Consider the following 17,280-nt stretch of genomic DNA (forward strand, 5'->3'; position numbering starts at 1 on the left):
TATGGACTAGTCCGTGTGCCTTTGTGAATCTGATGTGTTTTTCAAGTTGTACTAGGAATAGCACCAGCCACTTAGAACAAAATTTGCCTTTTCTTTCTTACCCGCCTCTCTTGATGTATTCAAATTTGAAAGTTCCTCTGTGTAACCAGTATGCCATGCTGTTAGAAATGAATCCTGGGGGGAGGGGAAAACCCAACAAATAATTTTTGCTTAGAAATTTAGACCAGTATAAAGCCAATTTCATTTCATTGTCTTTGTTGTGCTTTTTGACTGCTTGTGCAAGTAATGAAACACTTGAGTTAAAGTTCCGACATGAATACAGCATCTGAGAAATGTTTTCAATTAGTTTGAATTCATTTTTATCTAATGGAGCTGAAGCAGAAAGCTTGCATATTGAAATTGTGAAGTGTGAAGATGAAGGACTTGGACATTTTCAAGTCCACAATGAAACTGAAATGAATGAAAATAAAAGTCACTGGGAATCAAGAGAGCTCCTGTAGGCTTTGTGCAGTGTGGAGGCAGAAGCACTGGTGAACAGTTTAAGTCTTTATATATTCACTATGAATGAGGAACTGAAGATCTCTTTATATTGTATATGACTGTGGACATTCAGTATTTGCAAATGCACTGTTATTGAGTACTAGCAAAATCTATTTTTTTTTCCAGAAGGAAAAAGAAAAAAAGAAAGAAGAGAAAAAGAGAGAGAGAGAATCTGAAAAACCATCAAAGCAATTAGCAGTTGAAAAGGTAAGAATAGTTCATTTTGTCCAGTTACTTAAAAAATAAACACAGTATTAGACATGTAAAAAGCTTTGTAATACATGTCTTTGTGTATATGTGTGTGTTTATATGAGTGTATATGAATAATAATCAGAATAATCCTCGTGAATGGTTTATTTGTGCTGTTGCTTGTGTCCAGAGGTAGGTTGACCATACAGTGAAGAATATGTTTTGTGATGTTTTGTGGAAGAGGGATCTCAGTTAAGCTTTGTTAAGATTGAAGCTCAGATTAAAAACCTAATTAAGGTTTTTAAGATGTACCATTGCAGTTCTTGCACAGAAAATTTTCAGTTTTAGTCAGTGCTCTACCTAATTCTGTCCTTCATAAATCGTCCATTTTAAACATGAGTGCATAATTTACAGAATTTCATTAATAACTCTTTGAAAATATTCAACTAGATCATGTCACAAAACATGACAGGTAAACGAGTTAAGGTACTTCTGTGCGCAACTGTAGTAAAGCATTCTGAGTAGCCTTGGCGATATAGGTACAATTAAAATTTCATGTACAGCTCTGTATAAAGTTAAGCAAAAATGGAATGGGTAATTTAAGTATTAAGTACAATAATTTCTTCTAAAACAGATGTCCTCTCTCAGATGATGTGAATCCATTAGTATGTTTTGATCTGCAGTGCAGTCCACAGAATGCATTGAAGTCTCCATCTGTCAGTTTATTCCCCAGTAGTGCTGTGTTACAATTATGAAAAATGTTATGTATTCATACATAATGATTGCTGACTTATTTCTAGTTCAGCTTGCAATAGAAGTTTTTTATTTTGCATAATAAAACAAGATACAAAAATATGTGCACACCTGGCAGAGAAAAAAGTCCCTACCCAATACCAGTATATTTTTTTGTGGAATTAGAAAATCAGATTAGCACTTCTGAATTAAGTTAGTGTAGAAGCAAACTTTGTTGTGACAATTTGTGTAGCTTCACTGAGCTAGTGGAAAAGGGTATCCTCACTCACCTTGTAGGAGGTTAAAGCGTATTTATGGATGACAAAAATATTAAAATCGTTCATTATTGGAATTTTACAAGGGCATCCAGCCAAATTAAATGCTTTATTCTAGTCCTTAGAAAAATATACTTTAGTTATGAAGGCTGAAAACATTGCTTTGGTTTAGAAATCTTAACTTTATAAAGCCAAAAGGTCTAGTTTTGGTCTGGGGAAGAGAGGGTTTCCCTTTGTGAGGGTGCCTGAACCTTGTCCCTTGCCTGGGAAAATTTGGTTAGGTGAAGAGAAAACATGATAGTGCATAGTTACAGCTGAGGCACTACCCTAATACTTGAAATAAAAACCAATTCAAACGCCACTGATTAGATTTACATTAATTTATCATTAGATTACCAGTTAATGATTAAGCAAGTAAAAACAAGTATTTTGATTTTAAATGCTTGTTCTACAGTATGTGGAATTTGGTAAATGTATCTGCATTAGATAATAGTGCTGTTGTAACAGATGCAAAATGTTTGAAATACTGCAGCATATTTTATTTCATTATTAATGTGTCAGCAGTGGTTGCTCAGGTGGTACTCATCTGCGGGTTATCTTTCTAATTTAAAAGATTCTTTAAGCTCGAGCTTTTTGAGGTATTTAAAGATGGCTCAAAATTATTTTTAGATGCAGCCTGTAAACTTGACATATTTTAAAATCACAGTCACGTTCTAGAATCCAAAGGAAAGAGAGCTCTATGAGATGCTTGTGCGTCCATTGGGAAGTACTGGTGAGATAAGAGAACCAAGAAGTTTTATTTCTGTATATGGAATTGCTGCTTTTGTGGTGTGATTCTGCTTCAGGGAGCTGATAAACATTAATAGTCTTCTTAGTTTGACTGATAATGATACACTTCCCATCCAGTTAGAGACTGTCTATGGGATACTTTAAATATTTCACGTTGATTTATTCAAGGCCAGGTTGAACGGAGCTTTGAGCAACCTGGTCTAGTGGAAGGTGTCCCTGCCCATGGCATTGGGGTGGAACTAGATAAACTTTAAGGTCCCTTCCAACCCAAATCATTCTGTGATTATAATCTGTGAATCAGTAGAGGAATGCTGGCATCTTGACCATAGTATCATGTTTTCAGCAACCACATCGTGCACCCCATTCACCTTGTGCCTGTTTTCCACTGAAAGGAAGCGCAGAAGGGAAGGAGGTGGGATGCAGTCTGGTCATTTGGGCTGAGGGGTCATGGCCAGTGTGTGTGAACTGGGGAGATTGTGTGTCCCAAGGATAAAGAACTGACTGAGGAAGTGTTTGCAAACAGTCAGTCTAAGGAATAACACTTCATTTTGCAAAGACCCTTTACAAAACCACACTTGACTGCGCTTTCTAGAACAGAGAGCTTGGACTGAGCTGTATGAATGACTCCTTGAATTTCAGAGCAACTAGGGCAATTCCGGTCTTTTTCAAGACATGCCTTTTTATGTCCATCTGCAGTACAAAGACAAAAAGGCATAATGAGTTATGACGTCTTGAGGCTTTGGAGTGTTCCCAAAGTAAAGGGGGAGAAATTTCATATGCCTAAATGTTGAGATTTTTGTTGGGTTCAACTTTTTATGTAGTCTAATTTTAAATGAAGAAAACAATGTGTGTCAGTGCTAGCAATCCAGGATTAAGCCAGAAGTGATTTAGAAAGCCGTCTGTGGAAAACTTAGCAAGTATTTCTGACTCAGAATCAGAAAGTTCAGCTGAGTCCATGGTACTGAAGGGTTTGGATGTATTTGGACACTTAGTATCTTTCTGTGCTGTTTGTGTTTTAGAGGTTTCACATCAGTTGAAAACTTCAATGAAAATACTGTGATGGTTTCACAGTAAAATATTGCATATTGAGGGTCATAGGTACCATGAAACCATATTAATTTATGGAAAGTAAGCCCTTTAAAGAGGAGATTGTGTTGTAATTGGGACAGTAAAGTTAAATGTTTGCAATGTAAAGAACAAACTTTGGTTTTTTTCTAAAACTACTTGTGCTTTGTAAACTAATATTGACATTCAAAGTTAAGTTTTTTTCATTCTGCTGAACGTATTGGGATGATGAATGTTTCTGAAGGATTGCAGCAGTTAAACTTGATTAACTGAAGTACTATTTGGCACTGTGAGTTTAGTTTTATTATACTGCATTTGAGTTTGAAATTGGCTCTTGTTTGTGTATAGAGTTGATTTAAATGACAGAGGTTATTTTTCAATGGTAGTATTCAAATGCTGTTTTTCTTCGCCAAACTGGAGACTAAATTGCCAGCTAAAACTCAGCAGTAACAGTGAGCTGCTACCTCACAGATGGCCTGCATTATGGAGGAGGCACTGACATAACTTTATTAGCACTTAAAAAGTACTAGAGAACCCCTCAAATAAAAGTGAAGACAAATCATATTAGCAGCTTTTTCCCTTAATGTAGGAAAAACAATATGTCAAACATTCATTTAACCAAATAAGAAGAAGTTAATGTATCTTATTAGGGCAGTGTTTTCATTCGTTTTCCCCCAAAGACAGCTAAAACTTCCACAAAAATCAGCCTTTTGAGTTGCAAGTGAGAGGAGGAACTATTAGTCCCCAGTTAGTTCTCTGATATGTTTTTACTTAACCAAAGTATTCCAAATAATCATCCTAATAATTTTGTTCAGGGAGAAATGAGTTGGAGCAAATAGTGCTCTAGTGTTCTTCACTTCTTTAGAATTCAGTAGCATTGTAAGAAATCATGGAAGAATGAAAGCCTGCAACATTTTTAATGTCCACCTAAACATCAGTGAGGTGTTTGGTTTTAAGTTGTAGGAATAAGTTGACTCACAAATATTGACCTGAATAATAATATAAATACAGAATTACATTATAAATATTCCAAATGCTTTCTTTATTTTTACAGTATATTGATGATATATTTGCTAAATCACTTGACTAAGTTTTTTAGACTTTTAAACATTATTTGCTTTTCTGAGTGATGTTATTTTTAAATGGTTCTTCTTCGTATTTTTATATAAAATGTAATATAGACTTAAATTATAATACATAAGCAATTATCACAGGAGCAGAAAAGCAGAAACATGCTTTGCCCTGTGGTGGAATACATAGTCTTAGTTATACTCTTAGTCTTTGTTTTCACAAATTCAGACTAAGTAGATAAGAGTTAGTCATGAGTATAGGATAAAACATAGGAAAACCTGTTTCCCTGCCTTCTACCCCCACAGAGGGTGAAGGGTTTTAAATCTTCTTGTTCTCTCAGTCTGCATTTCCTGGACCTGTCCCAGCCTGGTTTTACATTTCTAATCGTACCCTTTCAGTTTTATGGAAGAGATCAGATTAATTTGGTTTCTTTGGTTGCTTCTAATGCTAATCTGAAGAAAGGCAAATAAAACTGGAATCTTCCCGAAACTGTGCAATTCATTCCTTTTGCAGGTAACAAAGGACTCTTTATGTTTGAGGATTGCCTTGAAAAATAGTCTTAGTTAATGAAATTAATCTGTCATGTCTCTTATTACATATTGGGAGTTGTAGACAAAGAAATTAAGAAATCGATATTGCAGGTAGAAGCAATTGAAAGGAAACCCTTTTTTTGTCAGATGGGAAGAAGGGTATTTGTCTTTTTAGTATTATAAAAGGAGTCAGTCTACAGGAAGACTATCACGGGTTTTTTTTATCCTCAGCCCAGTGTGTGTTTTCTGTATCAGCTTGATAAGTCTGATCTCCAGAGAAACAGTATTTTAATGTAATTTATTTATTTCTTTATTTAAATTCTATAGAAATGGAATCTTAAAAACTGCAAGAGCAAGCTTGGGCTTGGGCTGCTTTGGTTAAAGTGGCCTTTGTTTTACTTGCCAAACTATTTTTAACAAAAAGGTATTGTTAACTGTGCTTAGTTTTAATTGATCCTCAGTTACATTTTGCTCCATGCAGGGTCAAAGCCTAGAATTGCCCTGGGTTTTCAGTTGGTAATACTTATTAACAAATGGCATTTTCAGGTTTCTTCTGCTTCCTTGTGATAAGCTTCACCCTTTTTCCTGGTGACTTTGAGACAGTTAGGAAGGCACATACACTTACATGCATATTAAACAACAAAAGAGAATGGGCACATTTTAATAAGTGTGAACTAAGCCTTATTCATGGATGGATAATAAGCTGAGATAAAAATACCTATATGACCAAGACTTACTAATTCTGAGACATTTGAAACCATACGAGCATGCATGATTGAAAATGCAAATATACAATCTCATCTAAGAGTTTTAGAAAACTATAGTACTACTTAGGAGATTGTGTACTATCCACCAAATGTGAAAGAACAAAAAGCAGGACATTTTTACAGAAGTGGTACTGATACACCCAACTGAATGTAAAGAAGGGTAAGGATTGGATGAGATTGATAACAGGAAAAAGACATTTAATTTAAGTAATGTCACTCAAATAATGATCTTATCTTGGTTTGAATAATAGGCTTCCTTTGTTTTCCTAAAATAATGCAAGAATTGGAGCATGAGCAAGGTAATCAAGTGTCTTTGTGTGTTCTGTTTCATGTTACTGTGCTGAAGCTAGAACATGCTTAAACTCCTCAGGGGAGAGATCTTGCTCCAGTGTGTGACCATCATGATAGGGCAATGAGGTAGTGGGAGGCACTGTCAGATGTGCAGATCTTAAGAATAAAGATAGTAACTCTGTTTTGCATTAAAAAAAATATTTTTAGATGCCACTGACAATGCTTTAAATTATTTAAAAAAGAAAATAATAAAATGCCAGAAGAGGTTTCACCAAAGCTTCCAAACACCGTCCTGCAACTGTCAGTGTCTTCCATTTTAAATTCAGACTTGACAAACATATTGATTGTGTGGCTTTTTACTAAAAGGAATAAGAGTATTTATTTGGACTGTTGAATTTATTATTTTTGATAGTTGCTCAGGGCCCTAGAACAGCTGCACTGAAAACTTTATGGCTCTCACATTCATCCTGTTACATAATTAATGTCTTCACAAAATTAACTCAGAGGTATTTGGAAAATAGCACTGTAGCCGGGGAAGAAATAAAAGCAAGATAAGGTATAAAAAGGTTCTTTTAATGTGATTTGAAGGAAATGGACAAGTTTCTCACTCTAGGTAATTCTGTGAGATGAGAGGTATGGTACAAAATGAAGTCACCAGTTACATAGCTTTCAAATAAGTAGCATCTCTTTAATACTAAATTTCTTATGTATCAATCAACACTGCTAACCCACCTGCGATCAGTTTTCTCCTGTCTTCCTCGAAAAAAGGGTTGCAGCTGGATGAGCTTGTCTTTCAGTTTTACTTGAAATTTTTGTTTTATAAAATTGGAGCCTGCAGTCCTGAGGTTGGTCCTCACGCATGTCAGTGTGCTGCTGAAAAGTAGATCTGTCCACCTCTCTGCTCAGCAAGTTTGGTCTCTCTCTACTTGAGGATATTGTACTTAATCTCAGCGTAAGGTACTGCAGGTCTGTCAACTAGGCAGATAGTGTATTTTACGCTTCATAGCAACATGGGTAGCTTCTGCTCAAGATAACCCACAGCTATTTTTGTTTTTTATACTTAATCCTCAGTTTACACTGTAAGTGGATATCAATAAAAATTTTTCCTTTGTTTAAAGACAGACTATTTTAGTTGTGTAAAAGAAATTGGTTTGGTTAAATATCAGCATAAATGTTGAAATGGGTGCCTGAGCAAGCAAGTCAGAGCCTTTGTACTATCACTTTGAAGGCAGTCATAAAACTTCAGAATCTTTGAAGCTGTGAATCTAAAAAGCTTTAGCAAGCCTTATATTTTATAAGGGTGATTTAAATATTCATTTTCAGAATACCCAGATATTTCATGTAGATTCGTATTATTTACACTCGGAGAATAAAAGCAGGAAGATGTTTGGCTCATTTCCAGTTGAGATTTAGACTGCTGGATTAGACTGTGGCTAAAATTCTTCTTGATAGTTGGTGTTAAAGTTTATGATGATATGGAAGGTGAAGACAAAGAAAATGGGGTTTACTCAAGTAAAGGGAAATCCATTTTGGAATTGCATGTGGTGGGTTGAAATTAATTAACTTCTGAAGTAATTGTTTCAAAGTGGTTAACTTTGAAATGAGAAGAAAACTGAGGGGAAAAACCCTGACTAGCAGAAGAAAATACAGCTAATGGTCATTGACATGAGCTAGTGATGCGTGTTTATTAAACATTCTCCCTGTAAGTTCTGAATTTGTGAAACAGAGTTGTGTACTTGTATATGGTAAAGTTCTCCTCAGTTCACTCCTAACTTCTATAGCAGCAAAAGGAAAGCAACAAGCTGATACAGAAGTAAGAAAAACTAACCTCTGGGGTTAATTCTGGTTATTTCAGTGTGATTAGCTGCAGTGACAGGATTGAATTTCCGTGGAGCTTATTGAGAGGCTTCTTTTTAAATGCATCTCTATAGGCATAGTATGCTTAGACTTCATAAAGTGTTCATATTGTACTGCTTGCCAAAATGATAGAACAGATGCCAGTATAGACTATCAGTTCAACACTCTAAGAAACAAAACTCTATGAGAAAAAGTCCTAATTTATAGGTGGTTTACGTGAAGCAATGTTCAGTGCAATGCTGTAAGGAGTATGTGATTAAAACACAAAGACTGCAAGTGTCAGAGGAGAACTGGAGCAATCTAATGAGTAAAGACATAGCACAGAGATCTGCTTCTAGGTCTGTCAAAGGAGAGCAGTGAGGTGGGTCAAGGAGAGAGATTCTCTCCCAAGAGCCCCAGGCAAGTAAGGGTTAATTGCATACTAGCTATAGCACTTGTTATGGGGTGCAGAGAGAAGAGAATTTGGGGATGGGGCAGAGAATATTATATGAAGCTTATTATAGGATGTTTAGGTGACAGACCAGAAGAAGGGAAATAGAGGAATCAAGATGGTTTGGGGTTAACAAGCAAGAAGCAGCAGGGGGAAGAGGATAAAAAGGAGCAGTCACATCCCTGCAGGTTACTGATAAGTATGCTTGTTTGAGCCCTGAGCTTGATCAGTGCAGGCTATCCAACATTCTTACAAATTCTGTTTGCAACCATGTTGTGTGTGAATGTGTTGGATTATCAGACAAGTAGGATTTAAAAGATTGTTGTTGGCAACTAAAAAGAGACTGTAGGGGTGGGAAACTTAAGGGTCAGCAACTGCAGACAAGCATCTAGCAGCCAGCTGTGGCAAAGGCAGTATTCCTAAAAACACCTACTGGAGATACCCACGTGTGTCTGACATGTCGCAAATCTGACTGGACTAGCCAGTGAGTAGGATGTCAGCATTTGGAAAGATCCCTGGGCTGAGCTGACTGGCTAAGGGTGTAGGGTCTTGATACTGGGTGAACTTAAGTTTCATGCAAAAAGCATGTTTCCAGCAAAAAAAAGCACTCTTGTTATACTTAAGGAAAAGATTGCAAAGCATACCTTCATGAATAGCAGTGGAAAGCAGTGCTTGGGTTGGATTGTTTTTTCACTATGAGATCAGTCAGTTGCCATGTTTGAAATGACTCATTTTCATCTGGAGGTATATGAAGAAGGAATTATAAATACATACCTCTTAGTTCTGATGTATACACTGATATTGTATTATGTATTGGAAGGGTTTTAGAAGGAAAGTTATAAAAGAAAACAGTTTAATGAGGAACTGGAACTAATATAGCTGTATTATTGTAATCTTGCCCAGACTAATGAGATCAATAGAAATGGAGGAAAAATGTGTAAGCTGAGTTCATATAACCGTAATATAGGGTTCTAAAACTGAAGATGTATTTAAAACAGCTTATGAAAGTACAACCCATGAGTACTCTATTTCACAGCTTGCAAACTGAGACACATTAAAACACTTTGACCTTAATCTGATGTCATAATGGGACGATGGATCAGCTACAGCTTTAAGATGGATCTGTCTAGATTTTCTATTTCATAATGATTTCTTCTAAAAGATGTAAACCCCAGGTTTTATTGGATTAAAAGTAGCATACTTGAGTTTTATCTAAATTGAATTCCATGACAACACAAAATAGGAAAAAGGTTGACAGTTTTTCCCTCTGCTTTTGTGTCCTTGTAAACAGGTCCTTACTTCTGCGCTGATCATTTCAAAGATTTAGAGCTGCAGCAAACTCTGCTCAAATTCTTGCCCCCCAGAATCCCTAGAAAAAAAATTGGTTCCTTTGCACTCAGACTGTTTGCCTGTCCTTCTCTGCAATTTTGCCATCTGTAGCGCATCTTCAGGTTCCTACTTCTTATTGTGGCTGTTACCTAGCAATCATCTCACAGTCTTCTGGTACTTTTCTTCAAGTACCAAACTTAGGAGAAGGACCTTGCCTTCTTTTTTCAGACCCTATTCTGAACTTGTCAGCTTTAAGAACATAACATATTTGAAAATGAATGCATACAACTAGCATTTCATATATGGTTGTTATTATATAAATTTAGTACATGAATATAAGACTTTAAAGAGAAGGATTTAATCTTTGATAATTTGCCATAGTCCCAGCAGTAAATATAAAGACAACTTCGTTTTAAGAAACTGGGCTTCTACAGTCGCATGCCTTCTTTTGCGCAAGGTAAAAGGGCCTCTGAGATTGTCTGATGCATTAGAAAGGAGCAAAACTGCTCCTTTCAGCTACTTACGAGACATGAAATGTTTAAGGCTTCTTGGAATACATTGCTTAAAGCAAATGATATCTAGTGTTTTAAATTCAGTTAAAATAAAATGGTAGTACAGGGTGGTCAATAACTAGTAATAAAGGAATAGTCTTAATCCACTTTCTACATAATTTATTAGCATATTAGCCTAGACCCAGATAAAACCATATGAATGGCATAAGATTACGGTGCAGCTGTCTGTTAGTCCTACTATGAAGTTTTTAATTCACATGATTAGAGATGCAACACATTTTATGTAATCTTACACAAGTATCCTGTCCTAACTGCGAAACTGCAATGAAATCCATATACTCAGGGTTTTAAAGTGGAAATGGAGATCAGGGACACTTAAAAATGTTTTCCTTCGAGCATGTGTTTCACCTAAATGACCTTCATGTGTACAGAATCCTTTTTAAAAACAACAACATTTAAACAAAAAAATAAGGCAGTTCAGGTTTGTTAGTTTGCTTGGTATAAATGGTTTAAATTAGCTTGCCTACATCAGCATGAGTAGTTCAGTGTCCAAGAGCAGTTCATTGTAATAATGGCCATGCACTTTAATAATAAACTTTTCCCCTTGGGTTAGATGTTTGTTTGAGGTAATTCTAGTTTTATAAATAAGTGGTAATTCTATATTGTAACTATTTCATAACTAAGTGGCAGGTTTGGGGTTTTTTAATTGACTGACATACATTTTTTTTCTGGATTAGGGATCCATCAGAATATGCTTGCAGAGTCACTGTAGTCTGTACAACTTCATGATACCACTATAGTGTATCTTCTGATTCAATATAGTATATTTGTTGCTTGGCTTTTTTGCTAGCTGGACGGAATAAAAGTTCATCACTTGCTAAAAGTATCCTAAATTTTGAACAGTTAGTTTGATTCCAAAGTTTCTAAAAAAAAGTGCTGGTATCTTATATGAGGGTAAACAGAATATCACATTTCATCTTTATAGTGATTTAAATTCAATATTATGAAAAGATTAGTTTTTATTTTTTTACTTATTTACATGTCAGATACAAAAGCTGTAAAAGCATTCTTTAAAATCTCTAGGATACCCACGTGAACAATGCTTTAAATAGATACAGATTAAACTAACTTGTGTAGTAGAAGTATATGAGCTGTCAGGAAAAATCATATTTATAAACCTATTGCAATCTTATAGTGAATTACTAATATTATTTTCTCTTACGGGAATTCTCAAATGTTTATGCTGTCTTGCAAGTTTTATTGCAAGCAGGTAATGAAGAGGGAAGGAATCCAATTACTTTATGCACAAACCATGCAATTCCTATCTAGTAAGAGCAAAGGAAGGCTTTTGTTCAGTAACCATAGAAGCATCTGTGAGCTTTAGTGAGTAAACTGGAAATTGCTTTAAGTTAGAAGTGCATTTTACTAAATTATTTGATGGATCTTCAGCTTTCATATGGTTTCTTGTAGTTAAGATTGGGTATAGAAATAAGGAATGCATGGGTAGTCAGCTGTGTATGAAACAGACTGAATTCCAGATTCATATTAATTTTTCATTGAAGTAGAAAATGGAGGAAAATATGCAGAGAAATATTTTTTTGTGTAATATTAAAGCATGAAAGAAAATAGGAGCAGATAACTGGACTGGAGAGCTGATAAATCAGATTTTTGACAGTGGCTGATATCTTGCTTCAGAATAGATGCTTCCTGTAAACTTATGATTGCTCTGACTGGAGAGATTTTGTCCTTCAGAGCTGTTAGTCCTGTGGCTTACAAGTTGCGCCATGTATGCTACCTCTTGTAATGCTCTCGAGTATTGTGAATGAGAATAATGTCAATGTTAATCCTAAATGCTGGTGATGAAACCTTGTAAATTATTTATATTAATATCTTGTACTAGTGAATTCGGCAAAAGTTCCACTTGTTTTTAAAGTACCAGGGGTGTGTGTTACATTTCTGTTGGGTGTCATATCTCTTTTAGAACTGTTAAACCCTTAAATATTTTACATGTGAAGATAATTGCCATGAGGTTACAGAAGCAGAAAATGGAAATTTGAATTACCTAATGTTATTCTTTTTTCCCCAAAGTCACTCATTCACAGTGAAAAATAAACACAGTATTTTCATTGTGTGCTGGCACTTTCAAACCAAGTTTGTTTAACCTTTCCCAATTCCAGTGCAAAATGCCTTCAGCTGCCTCTGTCAGAGGAATGTCATCTGGTAAATAGGCATGTGCAGAAGAGTAGCTTTTTAAAGGATTGTAGTGTCCATAATAATTTTGCAGATTTAGTTTGTTTTCCTATTTTACTATAATAAAAAAAGAGCAGTGTAGTTGCTACTAGATACTGCTGCTGAATATTCTTATTTTTTTCTCCTTCAAACTCTTAACACTTCTGAGACCTCATGTTGTTGTCTATTCTGTCAACCAAGCAAGCTCGTGTAAAGCTTTCCACTTCCCTTTTGTCTTCCCCTACCCACTGTTCTACACCAGTATAATTAGCCAGACATGCTACTTCATGGGCATGGTGCTGAGAGTTGGGAAAGGAGAAGCTGCTGTTTCACAGGAAGGGACCATTGGTAGCATTAGCAATAGACCTCATAGCATTATGCTGTGTATATGAATTTAATAGGTGAGTGACTGTCAGTCATAGTGGTACTGACACTCCTTTTTGTCTTCCTCATGAGATAACCATATCCCTTGTTGACAACATTGCATGTGCTGTACTGTAATCATTGCCCAGAGGAAGAAGGAGTGCTTTCATTATTTTTTTTCTCTCAGGCAGAATGAATTACTCATTTAACAGTTATCTCCAAAAATAGCTGGCTGAACAAAATCTTATGAAATGCCTGACTGAGACACTGGACTTCCTGCAGTATGCGGCTTACGTTTCAGGGGTTACTTAATGTTCTTCACTATCCCTTCTGTTGCAGGCTTGCCGTCTGCGAGAAAACATAGTTGCCCGTTCCAGGGAATGGGAGTTTACCTTTGGATGAGTTGACCGCAAAACTGTAATACTCAGATTCAGGGCTTTGAGACATGTGCACACTAAGCTTCAGTGGGAAAAGAGAGCATGGGAATTCACTGTGGTTTGTAGGGCAAGTTCCATATATAGGTTGATTCACTTGACTAATGTCCCCCTTCTATCTGCTTGGCAAAATCTGTAGAACACTAGAGAAAGGGAAGAGAAGGTGGCTATGAAAAAAACAGACCAACAGTGGTGGAAGTATTGCTGTATGTGTATATATATATGTTTGTGCATATACAGTCCTTGAATTTATTAAACGAGGTGCTTAGAGGTTGACTTGCTTTAATTAGCAAAAAAGCAATATGGTTGTGCAAAACTCAAAAAGCTAAAACGATAGTTATCAAATGCATTACATCAGTATGGCATCTGTTGATGGGGAAAGTTCAGAGGGCACAACGTCATATGGTATTGAACAACCCTTTGGTCAGTTCAGATCAGCTGCCTCAGCTGTGTATCCTCCCAACTTCATACTCATGTCCAGCCTACCTGCTGCAATGGCAGAGCAGGGAAAACAAAAAAGCCTTGATGCTATGTAAGCACCACTCAGCAATAGCCAAAACCCTGGTGTGTTACCTTTCATGATGGAACAGAAGACTTTCTCGTTTTATGTAAACTGGGAAGCTTTCTACAGTAATGTTCTTTTGATCTTTAAGGAATTATTCAGAATTTAAGCAAAATAAAACTCAAAACATCAGTATGATTCTTTTAACTTTTCTTCCAAAACCTAATGGACTAGAAATTTAAAAGAGATTAAAGGGTAGGAAAATGAACAAGATTGATTAAATCATAACCAGTATCTCTGTGAATTGGAAGCACACTGGTGGTGCAGCTCTCACAAATGAAGGCATCAGCTCAATGTGAGTCTAAGAAACATTACTTAAAAATATGCTTTAGCAGGCTTATGCACTGGGTTGCTTTAAACTCGCAGTAAATTAGAGGTGGCCTAATCACAGTTGTCTGCTTCTGAATTGTGTTTGTGATGGTGGAAATGTGTGGAAATTAAGTGAAGAACCAAATACTAATTTCTGTATCTTTTATTTGGATAGGAAAGAGATGCTGCTCCTTATCTGTAGACATAATTTCTCAACCATTCATTTTATTAGAGGCAAAGTTATGGAAAGGTCCTAACTGTTTTAAAATATTTGCTCTTCAGATATTTAAAGATGTTTAATCTTGTTACGTAAGGACTACTTATGGATAAGGTATTAGTACTGTGCTGTCACTTACATTTTTACTGTATTGTAGATGTACAGCAGGAAGGAATTAGATGTAATCATCTATGTGATTGCAGAAATTTATGATGCCCATGCTGGATCTGAATAATGAGTGGGTCCCTGCTCCTCTACTTAAGACATGTGCTTGATCAGTGAAAGTATTTATAAAAGGTTGCAAGGTTAATTCTTTATTTGCCTCCTTAAGTTGGAGGAAGTACCTAATACATGCTGAACAAGGAATAACTTAAATGGGTTATTGTGTCTTTTCTCAAAATGGGTTCAGTTTTACTTAAGGCAGAAAATTCCAAGTCATGCTACATAATAAGCTGATCATGTGGAGGATGCAAAAGAATCAAATCCCTGGAACCTTGTTCTGGCTCAGTCTCTTTCAGTGATATTTGCAAATAAACTGTTTTTCAGTAATCTCTGAGTATTTTAAGGCAGAGGACATTACTTGCTTTCACTAGGTATTCCAACATGAGAATAACCTTGAAGAACAGTGTAGTGAACATTTGTGTGACAAAATGGAAATGTAAGGCCTGCATATCAAAAATATTTTGATGCTCTGCTGCTTGCGAGGACAGTCTCTCAGAGGCATGTGCTAGTACCATAATGATTTTCAATGAGAAGCTCTTAATGTATGACCCAAAGTAAATATATCTAGGAATTGCTATAACTATGTACTTCACTTAATAAAACCACATATGTTGCCGAGTCAAACTTGAATGTTGTAAAAAAATAGTAGTCCCAAGTAACCTTGAAAGCTTCACTTAAAAATAATTGCACAAAATTGTGTACCTGTTTCCTCCTACTTGTTTTTTCATAGCAGATTTTTTTATGCTATTTTCAGGTTATTTAATACTGCTTAGTCTCCTATTCTTATGCAGCCTTTTTCCAAAGGACTTGACAAAGAATGGTTTATCTAGTACTGGTGTCAGTACTTAAAAATAATTGCTGTGGGAGTCAAGCAGACCTAGTAATAGAAACTGAGATGAATTTTAGTGCTGCTGAATTCCCAAGCATTTGTCATGCTATATTGTACCTCTACAAAACGCATTAATTTTTAGATAAAGCACAAAACTAAATTAAACATTAAGTTTAAGAAATGTTACTATCTTGTTACATGGTGGGTTTTTTTTTTCCTGTTGCACGCTTCTGTGCTCACTCTGCGCAGTATTTAGCTTTAACTTTTCAAAAGACCACTCTACAGAAACCTTAGTCATGTATGAGTCCTGCTGGAGCAAAACTACCAGAAAAGAAATTAAACATCAAATTTCTCAATATGATTTGGAATAAAATTGTCCAGTGGCTCCAGGGTGACTTCCCTTTCTGTTCTTTTTTGGAAAGTTTCAACACCTTGTTTGTGCCAAAATTATATGGGCTGGAAGGGACCACTGGAGGTCATCTGCTCCAGACCCAGAAAGATGGTATGATCTCTACTACAGAATGCTTTATTTAGTAAGGCATTGGTTTCCTTATACCATCTTCAGCTGGACCATTTTCTGCAGTAATAAATACTAAATAAAAGAAAGGGCTGTTTGAATTCTTTGTTTACTTAGTAATATATGCAGAAGTGTTTTGGTTGCTATGAAAAGTTTGCATTCTAAACCAACCCTGTCAAACTTTAATTTATTCCAAGCTTGTGCTTTTGGGTACTTATCATAAATTTAATCTGGAGGGATGAAAATTTGCACATTTAATATAGTTCCAACAGTTCTGCTCTTTAGTTTAAAGAAGTTGTTCTATATTCAGAACTGTTAAGCTGTTTAAGCAAAAATGTCAGTTTCATGGAATCAAGAAACACGTCAGAAATGCTTCTTTTTACAGCTTCTGTGACCAGGGGTGTTCCTTACAGAGTTGGAGAAGAACAAAATGTGCAAATTCTTACAATAAATTCTGTTCTGAAATATTCGCTGTTAATTCTGATGTTAATAATAATTTAAGTTTTATGGCATATTTACTGAGGTATGGTAAGTTGTAGAAAACTTCATTTTGAATGGTCACTTTAAAAAAATCCTTGATATGCAAAAATCTACTTTCAAAACCCATACATTTTTTCTCATACCAAATAGGAGGGATTTTTCCTCTGCAGTATTAGGTGGCACTTGGAATTAGCGTGCTATTGTTCTGATCACATACTTTAAGATGAAAGTTGTAATGCAATATAGAATCAGGGAATCCATGGAATAGTTTTCCAGCACAGTTTCCCAAACAGTTTTGGTCTTGTATAAGGTATGTAAAGTCAACATAACTATTTTTGGAAGAGGAAGCAAGTATTTCTCCGAGAGATTGGTGAGGATCAGTTTGAGTGTGAAAATACCTGTTCCCTAGAAAAATGGAGCTCAGTTCATTGCAGCTCTTTGAGGTTTTTGGTGAGGTTTGCTCCTGTAGCAAGAGTGTTACTGCTGTGACAGGCTTCTGTTCACTTAGGCCATCTTTGAATACTCTTGAGTTTCCTGACTGCTCTTTACAAACACCAAGCTCATTACTCGTTATGACCAGTTTGCAAGAGCGGAAAGGAAAGGGCTACCTAAATAAGAACTACTTTATACCCATGTGTTGAGCTGTAAAGTTCTTCAAGTAAATCATTTAGTAAATGATGATTTAATGACTTCAGCAACCTTGGGAGACTCTGTGACTCTGTCAAAGCCACATTATGGGAG

General features: G+C 35.9%; 1 protein-coding gene across 2 annotated transcripts in view; it reads left to right on the forward strand.

Annotated features, from left to right (window-relative positions):
* Positions 1 to 17,280, forward strand: part of SMAP1 (small ArfGAP 1) — an 81,662-nt gene that overhangs the window by 45,957 nt on the left and 18,425 nt on the right. For both annotated transcript variants that reach the window (XM_062608146.1, XM_062608147.1), the window contains one exon: positions 667 to 747. In XM_062608146.1, the coding sequence (XP_062464130.1) occupies positions 667 to 747 (81 nt within the window). The remainder of the gene's footprint in view (positions 1 to 666; positions 748 to 17,280) is intronic.

Source organism: Pezoporus occidentalis, unplaced genomic scaffold (assembly GCF_034315485.1).
Source record: "Pezoporus occidentalis ecotype Australia unplaced genomic scaffold, CSIRO_AGI_Poc_V1 ctg13, whole genome shotgun sequence".
NCBI lineage: Eukaryota > Metazoa > Chordata > Aves > Psittaciformes > Psittacidae > Pezoporus > Pezoporus occidentalis.